Raw genomic sequence first — 24,582 nt, forward strand, 5'->3', positions numbered from 1 at the left:
AAATCCCACGGAATTACCCTAAAACGAATTTCGCAGGTAATCCTTGCATCAGCAGACTAAGGGAGGAAAAAGATAAAGCGCAGGGGAATGGAGAAGAAATGGAATATGAAAGAGGGAAAAGTCTGTCGGGGATTCGGTCTGGCTTCGAAGGATGTGGAGGATTCACAACCGGTCGGGGAATTATTCATGCGTTAATAAACAGCGTTCGGAGATCGTGTATATCAAGAAAATGAAATAGAAAGGAAGTTTATCGCGCGACGAGCTAAGCAAACGGTGCTTTAAGCGAGGATGTCGTTTTCTATAAAAGACACCTATTGCTGGAGCTAAAGAAAAGAGATACTGTTCAAGGATATAAGGGAAGGTTACAACGTTACTATGTTTCTTAAGGAACTTTATTAGACTTTTAAATCAAATATTATTTTAGAATCTAAGAATCAGAAAGATACTTATTGATATTTACTTTAATCGCTTTTCAAAACTCTTCGTGAACTTTTCACGCCGTGTCAGCAGGACTTAAATAAAAATATATTGCTCAGGCTCGCCGCTGATAAATCGTGTTTGTAAATAGGACAGCGGAAAAGCAGTCGGGACGAATGTGAGATATTCTCGAAGACAGAACGAAGGGTGAAAGCGATTCTGGTGGACGAGCAAAGAACGAAGAGGCACGAGAGATTGGCAGGTAGAAAATGAAGAAAAAGCGAAAGAGAAGAAGAAGCGGGAAAAAAGTGTGCTAGCGAAAAGGAATCTGCTTGCGAGGGAAAAGGTGCATACGAGCATGAAAGGGAGAACGCGCGCGAAAGGAAAGAGACGGCAAGTGATATCGACAGAGAAAGGTCGTGGCAACGGATGGTACAAGCGAGAAAAGAAAAAGAAACTACGAAATCCTTTAACGACGACTTTACAAGAGGAGAAACCGCGAAGGCAACGATGGCAAAATCGAAGTTCGCGGCGAGTCGAGCCGCAAGTTGACCCCATCTCGTAACTTTTCCTTTTTTCCCTCCCATTCTTCTTCGTCTTTTTCTCCTTCTTCCACTTTTGCTTCGCTTCTTCTGCTTCGCTCCTTTTGCTTCGTTTCTTTTGCTCCTCTCGTGTGTAAGACGTTTATACGTGTCATACGTTATTAATTATATACGCGACATACATACAGTGGCTGCCAAACGTTTCCTTTATCATATCTTTGAGAGAAGGAAAGATCTATTACCTAGTTTATAAAATATTATCTCGATAAATTGTGTGCAAAAAGAATTGTATAGAAATTTATATTACTACATTATATATTATTATCGTACTATATGTAATATTATATTATCTTATGAGGCGTGTGGTTATATATTGCATAAAACAATTTTAATATTAAAAATAAAACAGATGTGTTAAAATTAAATTTTCATCGAAAACTATCGAAGGAAAAGTTTGTCGTCTTATTCTTGCTTTTTATTCATACGATAAAAATATGTGTTCTTTTTTATTCAAGGTACCAGTTTTTCCTCCAAGTGAAGCAGGATATTCTCCAAGGACGACTTCCTGTGTCGTTCGACTTGGCCGCGGAATTAGGAGCATACGTCGTCCAATGTAAGAATATGAACTTTTTCACATTACTTTCGCAAAGTATATAAATTTTTAATAAATATCATAGTTACTCGTTAGAGTCAGGTTTTGTTTGATTTACTACCAAAACTGACAATAGGTATAGATATTTTCAACATATATGAAATGAATTTTTATATAGACGTTACTTATGAACCGCGTGTTGCGTCTTAGAAAGTATTACGTAGCATGCGACAAAGTTCGCAAACATTCTTTTCAACTGATAATAATTTTTGCTAAGACGACATCGGTGAACAAGAAAAAAGGTATCCATAAATAATTAAACGAAGATCTTAAAATCCATCAATTTCCGATCACGTAAACTTATGGCGCAACAAAAATATATATGTGCAAGTTATTTCTCCGGAGAAGAATATGATATAATTAGGCGTGGTTTTTATTTGTTTGTTTCTCGAAAATGTGATGCAAATAGTCGACGTGAACAAATTACGTCACTCGATCAGAGGGAATAAAAATGGAGGATCTTATTCTTAAACGATCAAAAATCTGTCTATTTTGCGATTTCACAGTAAGGACAGATTTTTCAAACCGGTAAAGCTATAATTTTCCAAGGGAAATGCATTATGCAAATGTATCACGGAAGCGTACGCGGCAAGTGCAATCAATCAGATGGTTAATGTTCGCTCGATTTCTTTTCACAACGCGGCTTCCGTCAGCCGACTGAGCACGAAGATTATTACCGCTTCTAATGAACGCTATGATTAAAATTGGTAGCGTTAATTAAATCCCGGCGTATTAATCTTCTCAAGGTCAAAGAAAGTTAACTCGTAGATGCGGAAGAATGGGAGGAGTTGGTAATACCGTTGCGGCATTAACATTCAGTTCCAAACGTGTTCGTTGCAAAGCTGGATTAACTATTTTCCCGGCCCGAGTAACGAGACAATTTTTTCAACGAAAAGGAAATCGAACCTATGCTAATTGAACGAAATAATTCAAGAGGGAATCTGTTTCTCCGACGTAAAGTAGCGACTCTTTTAAAGGAATAGGTTTAAGAATTCAGGGACACTAGCTAACGTTGCACAGTTCTATTTGATTGCAAAAATAAACCGAAAAGCGTGTTAATTAATATTAATTAATGTTTATTGTACAATGGTATTTGACATTGTGAAATGCAGTTGTATTCTTAAAAGTGATTAAATAATTACTTTTGTAACAGAACGTTGATTTTAGTATCAATAAGCACAACGAATGCATTTAATCATATTTTCCTCTAAGTAAATTAAAAAAAATTTGTAGTAAAAATAACTATTTGTTATTTTTTATTAAGCCATTTCTTTTTATTTACAATCTTTAAATCTTAAAATCTTTTTCAATAGAAAAAATCTAAACATACGCGTTCAGGGCTTTGTGAATGCTTAACGAAGGACGCAAAGTAATGGTTCGTGAAATACCTGTTCCAGCCAGTAAAGTTCTCATAAATTCCTTTGGAAATTTCATTCAAATTTTATGTGCTAGAACATTCGATCTTTTTAAGTATTCTGCCTTGTAAACCTGAAGTTTTAGCGATGACTATCCTGACGAAAACAGCGAAGTAATAAGATAAATCTTATTATACCATTCAATTCTTGGTACCTTCTATCTACTCTTAACTAACTGGGGAATTTAGCTTAATTAATATCGTAGCTTTCTTCGTAACTCCGTAAATTAATTCCTTCAGAACTATAATATAATAATTCAATTACAGGGTGCAATTTCAAAGGATTCCTATCAAGTATATGTTAACAAAAACGCGAAATATAATAAAACAAATAACTAACTATCCTCATAAAATATTTCAAATAGAGATAAATTATTTTCGCGTGAAATGTACCGATTAATTTTAGTTTGATAATATATTTTCTCATCTTCCCTAGGGATTGATATTTCTTTGGAGATTACTCCAACGGATTTAATAAGGAAATTCCAGGAATTTCAACGAAACCTTTAGAAAAATAGTCTTAAATCATTTTTGATCCTCGTTAAACACGACACTTCCGTAATTATCGCGAAAAAAACTGCGCTAATTGAAACCGAGAATCACATCCAATTAAGGGAAGACAATTCGAAGAAACAGAGCGCTCTTGGCCGGGAACGCGCAAACGTCGAGTCGCAAGCAGGCGTAAAGGAAAATCGCTTAAGCAAGTAATCTTGCCGAGACAATTACCAACGTGAACCACAAATGGCCTCCGAGTGCTCGTTCCTCATTAGAGATGCCACTATAATTCTGAAAATGAGGCGTAACTCCTTTTGTTTCACTGTCAACGACTCGACTTTCCTGGCATCGTCTTCCGGTATGATTTGCACTGTCCTTGAATCTTGCATGCAAGGAAGAGGTCGTTCTGGTTTTCTCATCTGGAATAACATTATGCAAAAAATAGGCGGAATCGGGTTTGTGTAACCCACGATAACGTTATGCTTGATCTCGTAAGGCTAGTTTCACGCAATTATCGACGATAAACAGTCGATAATTATCGAGAAGATTCTACAGGCACAGGTTTCGAGGATTTTACGATCGCATAAATTTATAATGTAGCGGTTAATGGTTAGATCTAAATTAAACGTGACTTTATGCTTACGGTATTATGCTTACAGTGATTTTATTTTCTAATATAAAGATGGAAAATGAGGCAAGTTAAGGAAACACAAAGATTTCCCTGGATATAAAATTATTAATAAAAATTATTCGAATTTTTACTGAGTACGATTTTAAGTTTTTCAGAAAATTTTTTGAAGGATTTTTTAGTAATTTGAGATTTAATGTTGCATATTGTTAATTGATAAAGGTCCAAAATAATTAACTTAATAAATGCTGTTTGGTACTTCATAAATTCCTAGTATTTCGGGTATTAAGTAGTATCGACAGCTTTTGATAAGAGAGAATTTGATTCGATCGTTTTTGCTTTTTCAATTAAATTTCATTTCCTATGATTTGCGCCAAATTTATGCTAACGTTTAATTACCCTGTTTAATTAGCTTGATGCGATTTAGGTGCAGTAATTCAATTAACGCATATAATTTCGCGTGTAATCAATTTAACCGTAGTATTGTACAGTAGCATGTTCCTATCGGATACGGTAAGAAAAAAAGAATTTGATTCATTTGCAGTCAAAATTCATTTATCAAAATTATTTTACTGCATTGATAAAAAATTATTTGTTTACCATTTCACTCGGATGATTTTTTATTTAAATTTGACATATAACTAAAATAGATTTATATAACAATAACTTACTTATTAACATGCATCGGTTCAAAAAATTTCGCTGTAAAAATATACTGGAATTGCTGCGCAATTTCTACCGATTTTTCACTATTGCTTTCAATCCAAAGATCTTTTTATTAAAACACGAAATACCTGGAAGAAGCTAAGTAACTCGAATCATTCATCATGTAACCTAATACGCTTTCAAATGAAGAATCGTTGCACTATTCTCTCTATCCCCGTCTTTCTTCACCGTGTTACCGCTTGGAAACGAGTCATGCCCGATAAGATTTTACGCGACGGCAATCTGCGTTCCCTATGGTCGAAGTAGACAAAACACGAAGAGAACGATGAAACGTGTGCAATTTTTATCGCGATAACGCCGCCTTGGTTCCGAGCAGTCAACATTGCAAGACAAGGATGGCGTCGGTGGAAATTTCACGGGGCAACGCCTAACGCTCGGGCACGCTTATTTCCGAGAGAGTCTAAACAAAATTGCATGGTAGGTGCTACATTATGCACCCACGCGGCACAAAGCCGTCACGTCGAAATTACACTTCACCATCGTTTCTTTTTCATCGCCTTTCCGGTGGACAGGCAACGCGCAACACCGTTTCATCGAATCTTTTTGGAGAACTGCGTTCACCCGCTCAGAATCACGAAACATACTTTTCTCTATTTTCTATGAACTTTGCACGCCGATAAACGTGGAAATTACGACTAGCTTTAAGTTAAGTCAACATTTCCAATCAGCATCTGTCTTTCCGCGGATTTTGCACGAAAGATAAACGCTGATTGTCTGCGACACGTTGTTGATTGTCTGGGGACAATCGTCTGTCGGTGTAGACTTAGCTTTGCACGTCTTGAATCGAAAGACAATTGTGTCTCGTGTTGAGAGAATTTAAAATTCACTGATCGTCGAAAATATTTTGAAAGAATTTTCGTTCGAAATGAACAAAATTGATCTCTTCGCAGATTTTATTTACTTTCCATAATACAATCTACCTTTTATTTAAATTTTCACTAAATCCGTATTTGAAAGAAGCTGTATTTTCTTAATTTAAGTGGAATGCTACGTATCGTAATGGAGGAGTTAAAAGAAAAAATAATATGCACATTTGAATATATTTTTCACCTTTAAATGGAATCCCAAGGAAAGCAACATGAAATAGAAAAGTACGAAAGAGTATCCTCATTTTTAATTTACAGTCTGAAATCAAGAGGCTGTACGAGAGCACTTTCGCCAGTGGTAAAAACACGGTGATGTGAAAAATCACCACGTTTTCGTCCGTTTTCGCTCGTGTTAATCGCGAACCCGTTGCAAAACCTGAATTAATCCTGCACTCTTGCAGGCAAATATCTAGCACGGAAACTGTATTTCATTTCTTTGGTGTCGCTAAATTTCTGATTGATTACATTTAACTTGAGTTACATATCATGTTATTTAACAAATATTAAATATCTTACAAAATTATACGCCGTGACAAAAATTATAATCGTAAATATAATTAATTACACAATTCAAACGTTTGTCAAAAGTAACAGATGGAGGGAACGTTTCGAAAAAAGTTCTGGAATCTTTTGTCCTCCGAGTACAGAGTACAGATAAAGTATCCAGCAAAGACACGGTTCAACGAAAGTGATGTAAAAAAATTCGCAGAACGTTTGAACGGCATGTGATTTCAATGTCGCGGGTGAAAAGAGACGACCATGTAACGAGTTAAACTTTCCTAAAGTGCTTCTAACTTTCCACCCTTTGCAGATACTCGTTTCTATTTCGAAATACTTCCGTTCAAATATAAATAGAATGGAGCAAGTAATCAATCTTCGTGAAAGATTTTACTCCTTTCCTGTATCTTTGAGCCGAAGTTTTCGTTTGCACAATAGCGTGTGATATACTTTAGTTATATTAAGGAAAATGACGAGAAGAACGAAAATGCTAGGAGAAAATGATATCGTGTAAAGTTAATACTCAAAAGATATACTAAAAACTAAAAAATAAGTTAACGGTTGAAGATTTCGAAACATCGACGCGTTCTGGTCTAACGCACGCGATGGAAAGACGACGACGCTGGCAAGAACCGACCAGAAGAAAGCTCCAGGTCCACGCGTTAGTTATCTGCTGCTGAGATTCAAAGTCATGCAAATAGAGAAAGGGTAGATACAGTGGAAGAGGAAAAGAGAACGAGAGAAAAAGATACGGTCGTGTTTGCGTCTCATCGCCGTCAAAAGGGACGAAATGAATGCCCTTTCTTCTTGTTCAGTCTCTCTGCCCGTTGACAACGAAACGCGGAACGGACGAGGAAGGCGTGAAGCTGGCGAGAGAGAGAAAAATGGACATGGCACGCGTTTTGCTTCGCGAAATGGAGATAAACTTCTCTGAATGCGACTGCGGTTCGCCACGGATGAGATCACCGCGCGACGATGGATTGCAACATCTTGAGCAACAGAATTTTACGTGTTCGACTTTCCTGCTTGCCTTTCTTTCCGCGCTTCTCCACGCGAAACGCGCTCTTTCCTTCGATACTACCGAACCCAGAAGTCTTCGTTTCGGAACGTGATTCGTCTACCAGAGATCTTGCGATTGCGATTTGCGTAACACTAAAAATACTAGTCACTGTCTGTTTCTTTTACCGCGATAATAGAGCTACCTCAAAGTAGTTTCTTAACTGTCCAATAGAAATTCAAGATTTTAATATCCCTTTTATTTTATCTTAATTTTTATCCTTCTTTGTTCTTTCTCTTTGCCTCGGCAATCGTAAAGGTTAAACTAATAAGCTGCTGTAACGTTGAACATAAATGAACGTCTCGTGTGTTGGATGATAAGCAAATATTAGGTGTTTGGAATGGTGTAAAGAGATAGAGTAAGTACGTATATAGGGAAGATACGTGGTAGAATACATATTGATTTTGAATTTGTTAGTTTTAAATACTACAGTACAATAGAGGATCCTTCAATTAACTAGTCATTGACAGAGAATCAACTGGCAAAGAACGAAAAGTAAACAGGAAGAATACGAAGCAACGAGCAGAGAATATATAACAAACAACAAGTTAACGTTGAAAAATTAAGTAAAAGTCGAGAAATTTTTTGAAGTCAAGGCGCGAAAGATATATTTTTAGTAAGAACGATATCAGCGAATTTCATAATCAAAGCTCGTCTGAATGGAATTGTTTTGTGAAATTCATATTTTCATGTCTATACGTGGAAAATCACCTTTCAAATTTATTCATATGACTTATTCATCGCATCTATTTAATCAAACCCTTGATATTGCACGGTCTCCTTGAAAAATTCCACATTTTCCTTGGTTCGTGCGGCTCGCAGCAATTAAAGAAACCTTTTCCTCCCATGAATACAAAAGAAAAAGAAGGGACGAGAGCGAAACTTGGCCGTTATATAGCGTACGCAATTACGCGCTTGTTCAGCGTCGGGAAGTAATTTTACGAGGAAGACAGTTTAACGACGAATATTAATCAACTCGCCAACCAGGATAGTCACTCGTACATGATTTTTATCTCTTTCTCGTTCCAGCGTCTCCTCTGAAAATGCACCACTCTTTGGTAACGCGTTTTTCTTTCGAGCAATGAATCTGATTCGTCCAGCGACGAACCCTTTTACGCTCAGCTTCCGCAAATATTGGAGTTACTCTGGAAATAAGTAGACCCGGTCGTCGTTTTACGAATGGGAGATAGTGCTTGCGCCAGCGAAAAGCGTTGTCCAACTCCACGGAGATCTCAAACAAGATAGCCAAGGAGCTTTGAGCTTACAATGCCATTACAACGGCGACGAAAACATCTTTAGGCGTTTCTTTCGTTTTTTTCCGAGCCTCGCTGGGGTGAATTCCATTATTGTCACGCGTATTTCTTCTTGCACTGTCGAGCTCCCTTCACTCGGACGGGATGGATTCATTTTTAGAGCGCTGTTTCGCTTTGTAAATTAATTTATACTCCCACTATCGTTCCGCGGCTCCTTCCGTTCTTCGAACAAGAAGAAAAATTCTCGAGAATGCCTCATTGAAACACGGACAATGGAATCCTATTTGAAAACTTAATTGTTTCGTACGTTTAACCTGTTATCGTTGCTTCCTGTTGTCTCTTAATGATGCGTACCTTCATATAGATGAATACCACTCAATGAAATTACTATTCTAAGCGATTTTTATTCCAAAGTGAATATTGAATCGACTAAGTTTTCAATCAGAGCTAATTTTAGTATGCGACTTGAACTTTTATATCTCTTTGTATAAAAAATATCGTTACGTAACTGAGTATATAACTTTTGATTGAAACATTTTTAGTAAACGAAAACACCACTGAAGTAATTGCGTTGACAGAAAAAATTCGACTAGCTCACTTCACTTCTGTAATTGGAAATGCGAAAAGAAATAGCATAAAGGGCCTTGGAAATTATTGGTCAAGCGGATAGAAATCAAAGATGCACAAAGGACGGTCAGTGAAATGTAACTTGAAAGGATTTCCGTATCTTTTTATAAAATATAATTTCAATTTCGTAGATCAAAAGGGTGATTTCTTGCTTACGATGTACCAATTTACTTTGGAACAAGTTTGTGCTCCTCCCAGGAATAAAATCTCAAATATCTGGAGTTATTGATAAAAGCTGATATAAAAGTTATCTGACAAATAATAAGCAGAAATAAAAATTTTTAATATTTGTTTATAAATACTATAAATATTTGTGTTAAAATGATAATACATTGTTCCTTGTAAGAAACCTTTTAGCAACATTTTAATAGCTTGGTAGTTGAAAAGAAATTTGTTTCGTACTTTATTGACTATGACTCAGCAGCATGATACGACTTTCGTTCTAAGCACTTTATTTTATGGAATTCACGGTATTCGTGAAGTCATCCGATCGGCATTGCCATCAGGATAATATGAATGATCAATTAGCCATATCGATAAACATTTTGTCTTGTTTATTTTTTCAGTTACAAAATATTCGTATTTACATCTTTTATTTTTGCATTTATTGCAAAATTTCACATTTAATAAATGAAAAATAAATGAAAAGTAATACTTACAGATTTAACAATTTCAAAGAAGGAAATTTATAGATTTTATATTATCTAATATATTAGATTTTATAATATCTAATCAAGAAGTCGACATATAAATTACCGTATATTCCCTTACGTCGTTCTAAGTCTAATTAAATTTTCCTTTTAATTTCAACAAACTTGAACTTCTCGCCTTCTAAACCGAACTAACAAGCTGCACAATTAATATTCACAACTTTCAACAACTTTCAATACCAAGAAGGATTGCTCCTCGTTCCATTCAATACACCTCATTCCCTTTCGATCACCAATTTCCATCGATCAACGATCAAATCGTTGTCTCGTTAAATGTAAAGGTAGAATCCAAAGGTTTTAATTACGAGCGACGACTTTTATCGATCGAGTCGCATTCCTTGGCTCCACACACTACTTCTTTCCTCACGTACGGGACAGTTCTTCTTCCATAATCGTTCACATGGTCGAACATCTCCGCATACCATTTTCACCATCGAACAAATTCCTCTTCATTTAGGCAAAACTTCTGGGACCCTGATAACGCGTTTTGCGGCTTGATTTCGATCGTTTCGTAGTCTACGATCAGCGGTCTCGTAATTACATGACCGAATGAACATACAAGAAATCGACGACGACAAGGTGCAGGAATTCTGTTCTGTATGGTAGGCGAAGGACCGGAGAGAGACCAAACCAGCGAGAAAATAAAGTGCCCCTCGTGCTGGTCTCAGCCGATATTCATCAAAGTCAGTGATTCAATTAAGCGACTAGGATGATTTCTGGAGGGCATTTCCGTGCTGCAGCCTATAGCAACTGACGGTGACAGGTTTCGAAGAAGCAGAACTTGGAGATAGGACGAAAGAAGCGAAATTCCGACGAGCTGAAATTCCTTTATGTAAATTAGATTTATGCGATTAGTTGCGTAGACATTGAAATCTTAGTTTTACACAACGCGACCAAGTGAATTTAATTGGTTCTGTTGTTGAGACAATTTTAAGCATTTTTGCATTTGGAGTTTACACATTACGATGGAAAGTAGCATATTGGAGCAGATTGCGATCGTTCAGTCAGCAACATGTGTCACTGGGTTTGTGAAAGTTTGAAAAGTAGTGAAAAGTAAAAAGTTTACAAAATAATAACGATAAAATAAAAGATACTTTTCTTTTATATTTTAATAATGACTAATTTTAATCATGTATATTATAATATGAGCAATAATATCTATATCTATATCTAGTTGTGATATTTTATAGAAACTAATATTCTACATAAGTAGCATTACGTTCGAATACGTTCGTTTCTTTGTTGCAATTTGCATGCAATGTTGTGCCGTGATGTATTAGGTTCTACTGGAATAAAATGGATTATCTATTGTTCCTTTACAAAACAAAAGAAACTTTTAGGACAACTTAATATATTATGTTTTAAACTGGTGCATCAAAACGGAATTTCTTATACAATTGAATTGGTTACCTCGTATATCATGATAAGCTAGGTGCATCAAAGACAAAAGGAATGAGGACAGCAGCTAGACAATGGTAAATCAGAAATATAGATCTCAAATTTCAAAGAAGCTTGAGTAACACAGTCACTTAGATAGGATTCGTTTCCTATGTTATCGAAAAAATAATTACATGTGTCTAACTATTTGAATATTGTAATCACAAAATGTTTAATTTTCTAATTTTCACCATTTTTATCTCCAATAAAATGCACAAATTATCTCCATATATATTTATCTCCAATAAAATCCAACAAATTGTACCACATTTAATTTTTTCTCGCATTGCACGATATTCTAAGAAAAATGCGACAGCAACTTTAAGGCATAAATTCTCCCACTTGCATGCGTTTAGATCGTGCAGGGTAAGAAACTAAGGAGAAAGAGGAAAAAGAAGGGTGGACTAGGCGCAACTTGTGCGTACGTAGATTGCAGGATGAGAGTGCTATCATACTTTTTCTCCTAGCGTAGATAATGCGTGCAAGCATCCGGTTGAGGGAATGCGTGTTACTGGACGATTTGCTTAATGCTTTGAAAATAAATCGTGAACGTGTTCCACGTGTGTACGTCTTGTATGCTCGATGAACTCGTATGTCCGTATAAAGAAAATGTATGGAATTACGTAATGAGGAAACATTAAATATTTGTGACCTGTTACGTGTACAATGTACAACATATACCAGGGAGTCATCAATTTTTAGAGTGTAATTGCACGTTTTTTTATGAAAAAAGTTTATACATATTGTTTCTCCGGATAAACTAATTTAAGATTTCAGAAATAAGCGATATACTCCCAGAGACATTATTTCTTGAATTAAAATAACATTGAATTAATATTATTGTTTCAGCGGAACTCGGTGACTACGATCCAAGACGACATTCTGTGGGCTACGTTACTGAATTTCGGTTTTTAGCGAACCAAACTACGGAATTGGAAAATCGTATAGTGGAACTTCATAAAACTCTCGTGTATGTCTTACATTTACATTACATTCCTTAGCACAAGTATCTGTAAAGGAGATACCCGCTTTTATTTGTTTCGTATATAGTATAGAAAGCAAAGTAATAGATTTCACAATACACGCAATTAATAATGAAGGTAATTTAAAGCAACAATGACCTCCTTTTCCAGAGGACAATTACCCTCTGCCGCGGAGCTGAATTATTTGGACAAGGTGAAATGGCTGGAAATGTACGGGGTTGATTTGCATCCCGTTTTGGTAGGTACTTGTTGTTTGAACGAACAAAGGTTACCGATGCCTTAACGAAACACGATAATGTGTAAAAAAAACCCGTAATCTCGATCCGCAGGGCGAAGATAGCGTGGAGTATTTTTTGGGTCTGACGCCGAGCGGGATAATTCTACTACGTAACAAGTCCAAAGTGGGAAATTACTACTGGCCTCGAATCAATAAGATCTATTATAAGGTAGGTAAACATCATTTCTCGAAACATTATTCACTTATGTGTTTCACATATCAAAATTGCTACTATAATTAGCATTAAAATACATAAAAATCATCCTATTACTTCTTTCAGGGTAGATATTTCATGCTAAGAGTCAGCGAAAAGAATTCTGAGGAGAGAACGCACGGTTTCGAGTCACCGTCAAAAGGTGCCTGTAGACATCTATGGAAGTGTTGTTTGGAACACCAAGCATTTTTCCGGTTAATGGCTACCGGTCCACCACCTTTGAGTCCTTACTCTCGTTTCCGCTCGTACAGTCCTCCGTCTAGCTCTGAGAAACACACGGTGATCAGACGGAATCCACCGCCGATTTTCCAGAGGACACCTAGTCGTAGGGCACAGCGACGCGTGGTCGAAGGCCAAGAAATGGTCGGCCCGTTCGTGGAAACACCCGCGACAGTGAATTCGAATCCGAGTAGCAATTCGGTCGGGGGAAACGTTCTGTGCAATACTCAAAATGCGAGACAAGTGAATAATTCAAGTCCCAGGAGCACCAGGAGCGCGCCGTGGACTCAGAGCCAACCTCGTGGTCTTTACACTTCGTCTAGTCCTCGGTCGGTCCGCTCTGCAGGAACGGCACCGGCAGTACGTTCTTCACATCTGTTATTTGTTATTAACTTGATTACATTTTATAGTTTTTCGTATTGTGTAACAGAAATGAGTTGAATTTCAATATTCTTAGCGTTAATGCTATATCGTTATTCACTTTTTAGCTCTTGAGCAGACTCCAACGACGGAGTAGCTCTGTAGAGAGCCAAAGTTCAGGTGACAGTCATAGTCGCGGTGGTCATCGTAGAAGAAGTCATAGTCATAGTCATCGAAGACATAGTCGTCACTCTGATTGCGAATCGGAGCTATCGAGAGGTTCGGATACAAGATCGGGCCATCGCAAGCACCGTAGAAAGCACAGAAGCTCCCGATCATCTAGGTACGATTTTCTTGTATTTATTTATGCTCACCGTCATCAACGATTAGGCATTAATTGAAAGAAATAACTTAACTGCGTTGATCAGCATCGTTACATTTGTTATCGTGCATTGAGACAATTAGACGTCTAAATTCTAAGATATACGTTAGTTAGCCTAATTGGTAATTAATCGGCATAATAAAGGCCCCTTAGACAGTGATGTGAAAACGAAAGATCTTGATAGAACATCTTGTGCAAGTTCATCGACCGTGAGGACGGGAAGGAGACCCTTGTACTCATTATATTCTCACGGTAGGGTACGTAGAGTATATAAAGGTGATAATTATTTTAATGACGACGCGCCTGGGAAGTATGTCTTTAATGTAAAATCACAAGTGGAACGAGCCAACTTAGTTTATCACAAAACACTTTATACTATGCACGAATATTTTGGAATTGAAACATTCTACATATGCGTGCGTAAATCTTTTTAGACACGAATTGGTAGATTCCGAACCGCAATGGAAAGAAGCACAGAAGCGGAAAGGCGAAGGAGTTCAACGGGCTGTTGTAAGTTCGAATAAGATGTTGAATATTATTTCTTTTATTCGATATTCAGCGATGCTTTCGTCTTCTCTATTTCGTACAGTTTCTCGTGCGTTTTCCTTCTTTTATCGTAAATGTAAACTGATTAAAATGAATATTTTAATAGGTGAGCCACACGGAACCAAGAAGGAGGCATAGAAGTAGACACCGGAGTCCTTCTCAAAAGCAACCATTGCCAGACGAACTTAGGAAGTACGTTTTTTTTATGAAATTGTAACAATACTGAAATAATTATTTATCAAATAGATGTTTCCTTTCTCATCTTTTTATGCTGTTTGTTCGGTAAAAATAAAGATAAGAGAGAACACGTGAAAAAATTGTTTGATTTGGAGGGGTAAGTATAATATTAAGTATAAACTTTTTGTAATATTATTTTGTATAAAATTTTCAATATTATTTTATTGTGTTTATAGCGATATATAGTTAAATTAGTTAAAGTTAGATATTAAATGCATGAAAACCAAATGATCCAAAGTGAATTTTATCTACCTTGTCATCTCCAATACAAATGTAATTTATCTAATTTCAAATGTACATATTTTATGTTAAACTTGCACAAATACTTTGTATTATATTTCTTCCTCCAAATGAAACAACTGTATCCCGTGTACATATAAACCGAACAATCTTAGTATTACCATGTAACATATGTATACTAATCTAATTACTTCTGGTGTGAATGAAATTGAATTATTTATATCAAACAATTTGCACAATGATTTATGCAAGGAAGTTTCTGTAAAAATAATGAATTTCCTTGTGTAAGACAACATAATGTAAAACAATGAAACAATGGCTGATTTTACAGACACTTGGAGTTTGGGCTAGTCGATACTTCCGGAATGACTGAACAGCAACGACGAGAGATACCATATACGGTGGTTCAATCACAATCATCCGTACAACAATGTACGCTACAGTCTAGCAATTCTCGATTGGATGACGCAGACTCATCGTCCCTACCTAGGTACGATGATCTCAAGATGGCCTGCAACATCCAGAGTCATCCTCCGCAACTGGAGGATGAGACGGGATCCGTAGTCATTGTTTGAAATTTTTCCCATTGCATGCGGTGTTTCTTTTTTTTTTTTTAATTTATTAAGAGCATGTACGTGATCTACTTTAAGCATGCCCCCTATTATTTATTTAAAGCATGATAGGTCCTTAATAAATCGATGAGATTAACAGCTTGTCGCACCTGTTTATTTATTTCCTGGCTGGCACCTATACTGATGCTTTTCGCTATACCATGAAAGCACATTGCTGTTCCATGAAAATATGTTCTAAAAACAATTGTAGCATTTGTACGTGTGTGTTTTCTTTTGAAATGTTTTGTGTATTTTCTATGTAATGGTATAATGCATCGTGTTAATCGTTAATTAATTGTGATCGGTATATGGGAGTGTTGAAGTTCTAGTAGATAATCATTGTCAACGATCCAGATCGAGATTTTCATTGTGCCAGTCGACTCGATTCCCTGAACCCCTCTTTAGGTAGCCAGTAATGTTATTCTCTCCTTAAACACTTATAGACTTTTAAATACATTGGCGTGCGTATGTAAGTGATCGACGAATGGAGACATTGTTAAGTAAAACTTAGTGTTGTAATGTGAATAAAAATATGTATCGTTAGGGAATGCAATATGGCTCGTAGTATGTATTAACCATGTTATGAACGTTTGATAAACTAAAATATGCATCGATGTCGTTGGTGTCCGATCAGGGCTGTGCTTAAATTTTGCCGTGATATCGCAAGATTGTCAAGGAATCACTTTCAGAACGATCGGACCCGTTGGCAAAAGAAACAGAAGAACGATACAACATAGTCGCGACGGAAGTTATAATTTGCCGCCGACCAGGCCGAGTCCAGTCGAGACAAAATACTACGATGGTAGTAGGAGCGAGTGCAATATGAGGAAGGACTTTTATTATACTCGTAACAACAGAATATTAATAGGAAGTAATGTGGACAGTGGGCTCGGGGAAAGTACACCGCAGGAATTTTCAAGTTGCTGCTCAAGTTCCGCCGACAGCGCTAAGCCTAATCGGGTAGTACGTATTTTTTCGCTTGTTCGTTTATGATAACGTGAATTTTTCGTTTATCGATTTTGGTTTCGAGTGAAACTCATTATTTTCTTTACTTCTGCTTTCTACACGTAATTATACTTCACTATGTTATTGCTTGAACAAAATATTACTAGAAAATAATGGGTAACACTTATGCTTCAAGTAGTTTAAGCTTTTTGCTTTTAAGAAAGAAAGGATTACTATAATCTTAAATGATAGATAAATTGTTTTTATTAAGATTGTGCACTTATTGTACGAAAATCTTTTAGATGCACTGAACGCTTTTTACAAATACATGTGGTTAAGGCTTGCTATTTCCTTCTCTGCTAGCCACAGTATTTTGTTACGTCATTTTTCTTCTCTTTGAATCATAATGCGATAAGAAAAATCGATTCAATGAAATACTGTTGGTAGAATGTAGTGTGTTGTATCGTACAATCTTCTGCATAGTAAATTAGTAAAATAGTTTTGTTTGGTATAGCCGCAAATGCAATTAGGGGGAGAGGTACGCTATGAACTGTCTCCAAATCAAGAAATCTACCCTCCTGTTGATACTACTCTGGATGCTGTTCTTCAGCCCATTATATCGTAAGTGCTTCTTTTCATTGCTTCGTGCTTCCCTTTTACAATAATATCTAGTAAAAAATGAAAATTAAGTTCGGCTTTATTAATAACTAATGCACTACATGCTGCTGTTACACATATGCACACAGTTACACTTTCCAAAAAGTATTGGTATTTTCAAATAAATTTTAGTATACCATATTTTTGTACTTTGAAGTGGTTTTTATTTGGAACAATTATTTTTAAATAAATTTATTTCTAAATATACTTATACCACAATACATTTTATTTTATACTGTTTCAGAACTTTAACAAGGAGACAACGGAACCGCCCGAAATGAGCTTGAAGCTTTAAACAAATACAAAATAGACATTTATGCACATATTGTATATTTAAGAAAGTTTTATACCTCATTCAAATTAAATATCTATAATCCCATCAATCACTGAATCTTATGAAATGGAACAACGTAAACAATGAATTAAATGCGCAGCACTTTTATTCCTTGATTAAAAAAGTGTCCCTAATCTCATCTAGTCCTTATTTAGCTCTCTTTAGATGCCATGTGCCTCATTAGGTTTCCTATAAATTTTTCCATCTTCTTTAAATCTTGTGCTATCTCTGTTTTATATTGTAGACACTATGGAAGAAAATTATAAATGTATTATTTAAGTAGATTTTTAAGACTTACAAGGTAAGTTGTATAAGGATAAAGCTTACCGTTCTGTTATCTGTAAGTTTTAGACATAGAACACCTTTATTATGGCAATATTTCATTGTATACCGAGCCTAAAATGACAAAATAATAAATTATAGACTTCATGATTATTGAACTATTTATAAATGTGATCTGTCTTTATAAACTTTATTTATTTCACCTGTAATCTAATATTAAAATAAATAAATATTTTGCACAGAACACATTTGTATTATTCATATACCAATTAATACAGTGAAAATTTACGTTCTAAAAATTTTACAGTTCTATATGATATATTTTTTAGTTAAAAAATTTGTTTAAGTAGAGTTTAATTTTCAATATGACATGTCATGTCATACTCATCTCAGTTACGATTTATAACCTATCTTTATAACCTATACCTTACGTTATTAACTAGAATACATTTCAATATATGTTTTATGAATAAAAAATATATAAATGAACATTAATTTAATTAAAACACACCTTCATTGGGTCTTGAAGATATAACCTCTCAGCACCTTTTTCAAATTCTTCCCACGAACTTAAATACGTCATCTTTATTTGTAACAAAGCAATAACTATATAAACAAAATTATACTACGTTAATAATTCTATTAGAAATAAAAATTTGTATTCAACACATTGCCAGAAAGGACGTTGATTTTAAGAAAGGCAAAATGTGAGGGAAACATAAACAGCTGCTTTGTTGGAACCGGAATTCTGGAATGATTAACGTGAAAAAAATTGTTTTCGTACCCGTCCCTGAAGATAAGTTAGTGTATTGCCCTTGCTTACCGACGCGCAGCACTGCGGCCGCGGATGAGGTACACAATAGACGTAACGACGATCATATAGAGCTGCTGAACCATAGACAATATGTAAGAGTAGACAGATCACCTTATGGATTTTCGTGGTTGAACGTGATTGCCATATCCATTTAGAAATTCTATACTGTTTTTAGCGTCCTCTACTCATAAATAACGAGCATTAAAAAAAATATTAATGAATATTTAACATATCTAAAAAATATTAATGAGAGCCAACAGAACTTATGTGTTCATGCGTCTGTGGTTATATATGTGGGTATATTGAATTACTGTTACATCAATATATATATATATATATATGTGTATGCGGCAGTTTTTATTATATTATTAAACTAAATAATTTAAAACTAATAAAACATCTTTAATAATTTTACACCATGCACGTATATATTTTAAGAAATAAGGTGTATTTAATACATGTTTATTAAATGCATTGATTTCCTTCTAGATTGAGATGCAATTAAAATTAATTTACATGAAGCTCATTTATTGAGAAAAAAAGATTTTAGTGATTGTTATACATATTTTTATAGTGATCTTGTTTTTGATCTAAATGATAGTAATGTTTTAATACATTCATAAGTAGTTTTACCAAATCAAATAGATTCCTTTTATTAAACAAAATTTGTGTACAATTTATTCATAAAAGAATATTTGAGAATCTTTCTTTAATTTCTTACTTTCTTATTTTTCTCAGTCGTAGATAAAAATAAGGAGCTATGATTGTTCTTAATATAAGAAAAGGACATTTAACTTTTTTTTCTCTCATTTTTGTTCTATTACAACTATACATATATATACATATATATACACATGTACTTACATATATACGTATATACATATGTATATAATATGTATATGTACTTGATCACCTGAGTGTATGAAAGGAGAATTTAACAATTCCGGATTACGCCCAATGTTTTTATAATTTATGCGTTAATGTATAAACATTAAGCAATTAACAGTATTCTCACCTTGAATGTATTCGATGTATTCAAACCTTGAATGTATTCGAAATAAATACATATATTTACTTGCGATTATATTTATATAAAGATATGTACATATACATGTGCCGATTTTAACCTTTTAAAAAAAGATTTTTTTTAGTAAACTCTGAAAAGGTTAAACTTGAAAAGGAGGGCAAGTATGTATAAATATACACAAATATAGCCTACCATACAACTATTAGGTCATCCCATAAGTTCGTGCCGACTTTTGTGTATACATGTGTCGATTTATAAACATACGGCGATAAGGGACCAATGCACTTAAAAAATGGGAAGAAGTTGTACAACGAGAGGGGGATTACATTTTTTCATGAAACTGAAAGATATGTAAACAATCTTAACATATATAACCGCTCGAAAAACGGAACGAACTTATGAGATGACCTAATACATTAGAAATTATTTTTAGGTTAATACTAGGCATTAAAGTTAAATCGTGGATTTTTGTACAGTTATGATAAATACAAATATATAAATACCTGCAAAATATACTAAGTATTAAAAAATGTACAAGACATAAAAATGAAGAATTTTACAAAAACATGATTTTGCATAGATATTAGCAGTCTAAAACTACTCATTCGTTATAGCAGCTTGCACTCCTTGTCAAAAAGATAGCCCAGGTGTGCTATCTTTAATTTCTCAATGATGCGTGCAAAGTTTTTCGTCTGTAATGTATAATATCAAAACATGAGCTCAGAATATCCGGTTCGTTGAAAAGAATTAAAAATATTATGAGGTTTAGTGTGCAATAAAAAAAATTGTTTTATTTTAAGAACGAAATGATAACACATGTACAATAAGAAAATAATAATGAACATAAATTGTAACTAACAATAATTACTTATCAAACTTATATACTTATTTAATAATGGGTACATCTCCCTTTATTTTCTATTACTTCCATTGTACGATTTGGTATCGATTTATATGGTTTCTGGATATAATTACTTAATTATAATGACTTAACGTATCCCATTTGACCTGTGGGTACGAGTGCCGCATATAAGCGGCGACCACACGACGACTCCAGCACCCCATATGTCCGGCATCCAAATGATGCATATACAAGTGTTATTTGTAGTCAATAATATATTTTTTCGTTATCAGCAGGACATCTTCTGTTGATTTTATTGGCATATTGGATTAATCACACAAACAACATCAAAACGTTTCACGCAATATATTTCAAACATCCAAACGACCACGATTACAAGAATTATTGTTATTTAAGACTTAGGAAAACATATATACAGCAACCACGCACACTGCATCTCTGGCGCGCGTTTCCGTTCAGTGATAGTACTTTGGTGGACTGGACTGGCGAAACGAAAGGGTTAAAGGCATTGTTTGACATAGCTCCTTTACAGCAGACATCGTACCGAGACCTACAATCCTGTTTAAACAAGGTGGAAGCTCATTATGGAGCCTTACAAGTCCTCAAACAACCGACCGCGGATACAGTGCTGCTGTATTTGCTTATTTCTAAGTTAGATCACGTTAAGATAAAAGGAAAGGGTAGAAAACACACCCTTCCCAATAGTCGAAGAATTTCTCAAATTTTTAAACGATCGCTACAGGGTATTAGAACCTACAGAATCAACATATCAAACACGGGGGCACGCATTCACCGCGATACATTCTTCGCCGAAATGCCTAATCTGCCGGGGACCGTACGAAATTTGGAACTGCCACATCTTCAAGGTAAAACCTATCAGCGAGCGCTTTACAGCCGTCAGGAAAACAGCCTTGTGCACCAATTATTTGGGCAAAGGGCATGCACTTTTACATTGTCGCGTTGGTTCCTGTCGTGTGTGCGGATAACATCACCCCACGCTGCTGCATAGGTTCGAATCCCAATCCAACACGGCTCGTCACAGACGCCCGATTGCTGATCGCCATCGATCGGCGACACCTCTCTGGCAAACACATCCACATCAGAGACCAGGCCACACACCGCGGGCAAGATAACAGCCAGATGTCTACACATCCTTACTGGGCACTCTCAATAGTCTTAGGGACTCACCATAAATCTTGGAATTTTCATAGTTAAGGTCTTTCAGACCAAACAAGCATCTTTTATTTCAAGTATCCTTTACATTTATTGTTTACCACGGGAAGATACGGGAAACTTGGTTTTTCTCACGTTCGGTATCTTCCGTTAGCAACTTTCTCTCGAGGGCGGCTAGGACCCTTCCTAGTCTACCAATCTTCATATGATCCAATCGAAAGCAATGTCTATCGCCCTCACTTTCCTAGCCAAAATTGTCCTAACAAATCAGCTCATCTCGTGTCTTTAGACACACCCATCACTAGCTTTCCTCCGCTACAATCTCGTCACTAAACTTTACTTATTCTCTATCTTTAGAATAGTCAACATCTCTTTACCGAGTTTCTACCTGTAGCGGCACATGATTTAGAGGACAAATCAAATCATGTTATTGTTCTGTCCCGGAGCATCAAGACCGTTAGAATACAAGTAACGTAAACTCCGGGCAAAACAATGCCGCCGCTACAGGCAACCGTCGGGTCAGGACAAATTCAAATTTTTCGACTCTCCTCCGACCAGTATAAATAAACAGACACGTTCGCGGACGATTAGAATATAGTACGGTATCGAATATACACAGAAACTATCAGCGCTAACGGGTATCTCCGCAATACTTATATCTCGTGTACGTATGCCTATTTAATTATTTGAAATACATATAACGAGCTGTGACAGCGATAATTTGCTCTCATCATTTCGCACTATCCATAAGCGATTAAACCTCTACATACACTTAGACCAGTCGCGTACTTAATTTATACATACACACCAGTGTAACTAGGTTCTATATAAAGTTGTTGGAGTGAACTGTGATTTATACGTGTCAATTCAGTGTATATTCAATTGTGATTATTGAGTTCATAATAAAGTTTGATAAAAAGAAAGTTAATAGTTGTGTTACGGCTCAACCTTCTTGTTTTTATTATCTAAGTTTCAAGTTTACGTGACACCTCCTTCGATCAGGAAGCACGGTTGGCACCACTGAAGCGCTCGGTCAAGGAGAGTTTCCATTTGCGTCCGCGTTCTCGGTAGATGATGTACTTGCGTTTCCGGTAGCTGCTGCACTTGCAGTCGCGCTCTCCGCTTGCGTCACGTAGGACCCCAGCCAACGATGATTGATTAGACTACTTAGAGCGAATTGGACCTTGATTACATTAAGGTATGCCCGACTCGGTGACGTACTATTAATTAATCCCGATATTTAACCTCGCGTAGAACGATCTCGTGATTGAGTAATGGTTACGAACTAAACTGGAACGAGTACTAAATTTAAAAAAAGGCGTCGTCAAAATTTGTAAGGACGTCACACATCAACAAGTTAACCGAAACTTCTTACGCCTTATTTTTGTGATGTACAATCCGCATTTTTGACTTCAATGACTTCAAAATCTCCACAAGTAACGGTATAGCCGGATATTGTGAAGTCCAGATATTATACTACATGAATGATACACAAATATCATATTTATGGCCATGATTGACATACGAGACATTGATTTGCCTTACAGTACAGAAAAGCGCAAAGTAAACTTTGACATAAAACAGTTGACTAAAAATATTACTGGCTTCCGACAGACCAACATCTTTAGTAGGTACTTATTCATTTCTAAGGACTGTGCGTACCATTTTATATTGTATACACTTGTCAAAACATTTACACTACGTAAATTCTATAAGATTTATTATACATAATAAAATATAATATTTTCTATATAAATAATTGCATGTAAACACTTACTGCGTCTTGTAAATAATCTCTATTTATTTACTTATTCGATTAATAAATGTGACATATCTGTCATTTCTACGCTATACACTTCCGTATTTTCATTGTATGTCTTCCAAACATAAAGAAAGAAAGAAAGAAAGAAAGGTATGGAATATATAAAGATGAATTTACATGTGACAATAGACGCTACTTTCCCTGTATTTGACTGAAAAAAGTAAGCACATTAATATAAAAATAATAAAGTGGAAAACTAATGGAATTAAAATATTTTTTCCCAAGAGAACAGTTGAATTTGATGAACCCATGATTTTATCAAGACTTTTGATCCTCATGATGAGTAGAATACGATGCAATAAAAAATTTGGCCTTAAATTTTAAGGTCAAAGTCAATTTTGCAGCCACTTTCTTGCAGATCTTCACCAACTCAGAAATGAAGAATAAAACCTTGGTCACAATTCATCTTGGAAGACTATGTATACAAAACATCATCTTCGCATGCTATTATCATTAAAGCTCCAAATAAAGTTATATTAAACGTTGTTGTTGCCACGAGTAAAGTACCATAAAGCGAAAACATTCGATCACTTCCTTCGCATGTCTAGATAGGTGGAAGTTTCTTATAATAAACGTTAATATCATGTAAACTATCGTTTAAATCATAAATTGTAAAATGTTACCGTTACCTTCTCAAACGAAATTGTTTCTTAAAACAATAGGTCAACATACGAATATGTTCAATGTATGCGAATATGAGAGCATACTGATGCTAGTAGATGATAATATTTACTGGTATATAATCAATTTCAAATGGATATTCTACATTTATTGTGATTGGAATTAGTAAGAAGAAGGGACCAAATATACAACAAATCGCTGACATATATGCACCCACAACATAAATATTGTAAATGCTACTGCATTTTGCTATATATATGTCGGATTAGAGTCAGGATTAAGGAGATAGGCGTTTAATGGATTTTCATTAGAATTAGCCATTGTTGTGATACAACGGAGAGTTTATTAGCACAGGCTTATTAACAAGATTAAGCACTCGTAGCACTAGTGATAATGACCTTAGGACTCGAACGAATCCGCGGTCACGGGATGATAAACGTATGTTATCGCACAGTTCAAGTCTAACTCTTTGTTAACTAGACGTGAGGTATTCACTGGTTGTAAGATAGTACTGTCACTCGTCAATGAGTCCACACGAAAGAATGACTCTCCGTCTCGACGATGTCGTCGAGGAAAACTATATGGGGTGGGTCTAAGGATATGAGATCCTCGGATTCGTCAAAGAAGGCTTTCGTTCCAAAAGTGAGGGAAATT

The 24,582-nt window shown here is 35.5% G+C and overlaps 2 protein-coding genes and 1 long non-coding RNA gene across 9 annotated transcripts in view; 2 read left to right on the forward strand and 1 right to left on the reverse strand.

Moving 5' to 3' along the window:
* The window catches only part of LOC126918352 (band 4.1-like protein 4A), a 62,204-nt gene extending 44,828 nt beyond the window's left edge, over positions 1-17,376 (forward strand). For 4 of the 6 annotated variants that reach the window (XM_050726169.1, XM_050726171.1, XM_050726170.1 and 1 more), the window contains 12 exons: positions 1,475-1,572; positions 12,172-12,292; positions 12,456-12,543; positions 12,635-12,751; positions 12,863-13,375; positions 13,504-13,718; positions 14,192-14,267; positions 14,410-14,495; positions 15,112-15,270; positions 16,081-16,354; positions 16,851-16,957; positions 17,238-17,376. In XM_050726169.1, the coding sequence (XP_050582126.1) occupies positions 1,475-1,572; positions 12,172-12,292; positions 12,456-12,543; positions 12,635-12,751; positions 12,863-13,375; positions 13,504-13,718; positions 14,192-14,267; positions 14,410-14,495; positions 15,112-15,270; positions 16,081-16,354; positions 16,851-16,957; positions 17,238-17,274 (1,891 nt within the window). In that variant the 3' untranslated portion in view covers positions 17,275-17,376. The remainder of the gene's footprint in view (positions 1-1,474; positions 1,573-12,171; positions 12,293-12,455; positions 12,544-12,634; positions 12,752-12,862; positions 13,376-13,503; positions 13,719-14,191; positions 14,268-14,409; positions 14,496-15,111; positions 15,271-16,080; positions 16,355-16,850; positions 16,958-17,237) is intronic. The other 2 variants (XM_050726172.1, XM_050726173.1) reach the window with 2 other exon arrangements.
* On the reverse strand, positions 16,578-18,421 carry LOC126918417 (signal recognition particle 9 kDa protein). 2 transcript variants are annotated; one of them, XR_007711317.1, is made up of 4 exons: positions 18,121-18,421; positions 17,655-17,723; positions 17,344-17,574; positions 16,578-17,004 (listed from the first exon to the last, which is right to left on the reverse strand). XR_007711317.1 is itself a non-coding variant. In XM_050726298.1 (3 exons), exons 1-3 carry the CDS (start codon positions 18,190-18,192, stop codon positions 17,479-17,481), a joined length of 237 nt encoding a protein of 78 aa, XP_050582255.1. In that variant the 5' UTR covers positions 18,193-18,421; the 3' UTR covers positions 17,135-17,478. The 2 variants fall into 2 exon arrangements, 1 of the variants encoding a protein (XP_050582255.1); XM_050726298.1 differs by lacking the exon at positions 16,578-17,004 and having other exon boundaries at positions 17,135-17,574.
* Positions 18,422-21,000: 2,579 nt separating this feature from the next.
* Positions 21,001-23,507, forward strand: LOC126918426 (uncharacterized). Its single transcript, XR_007711327.1, has 2 exons — positions 21,001-22,149; positions 22,456-23,507. It is a non-coding gene; the product is annotated as an uncharacterized LOC126918426 (long non-coding RNA).
* Positions 23,508-24,582: the final 1,075 nt, after the last annotated feature.

The sequence above is a fragment of the Bombus affinis genome, chromosome 7 (assembly GCF_024516045.1).
Source record: "Bombus affinis isolate iyBomAffi1 chromosome 7, iyBomAffi1.2, whole genome shotgun sequence".
Classification (NCBI taxonomy): Eukaryota; Metazoa; Arthropoda; class Insecta; order Hymenoptera; family Apidae; genus Bombus; species Bombus affinis.

Coding starts and splice junctions, on each gene's coding strand:
- LOC126918417 (XM_050726298.1), bottom strand. CDS start 18,192: ATGACGTATTTAAGTTCGTGGGAAGAATTTGAAAAAGGTGCTGAGAGG. Junction 17,724..18,120: donor ATCTTCAAGACCCAATGAAG/GTGTGTTTTAAT, acceptor TTGTCATTTTAG/GCTCGGTATACAATGAAATA. Junction 17,575..17,654: donor AACTTACAGATAACAGAACG/GTAAGCTTTATC, acceptor TTTCTTCCATAG/TGTCTACAATATAAAACAGA.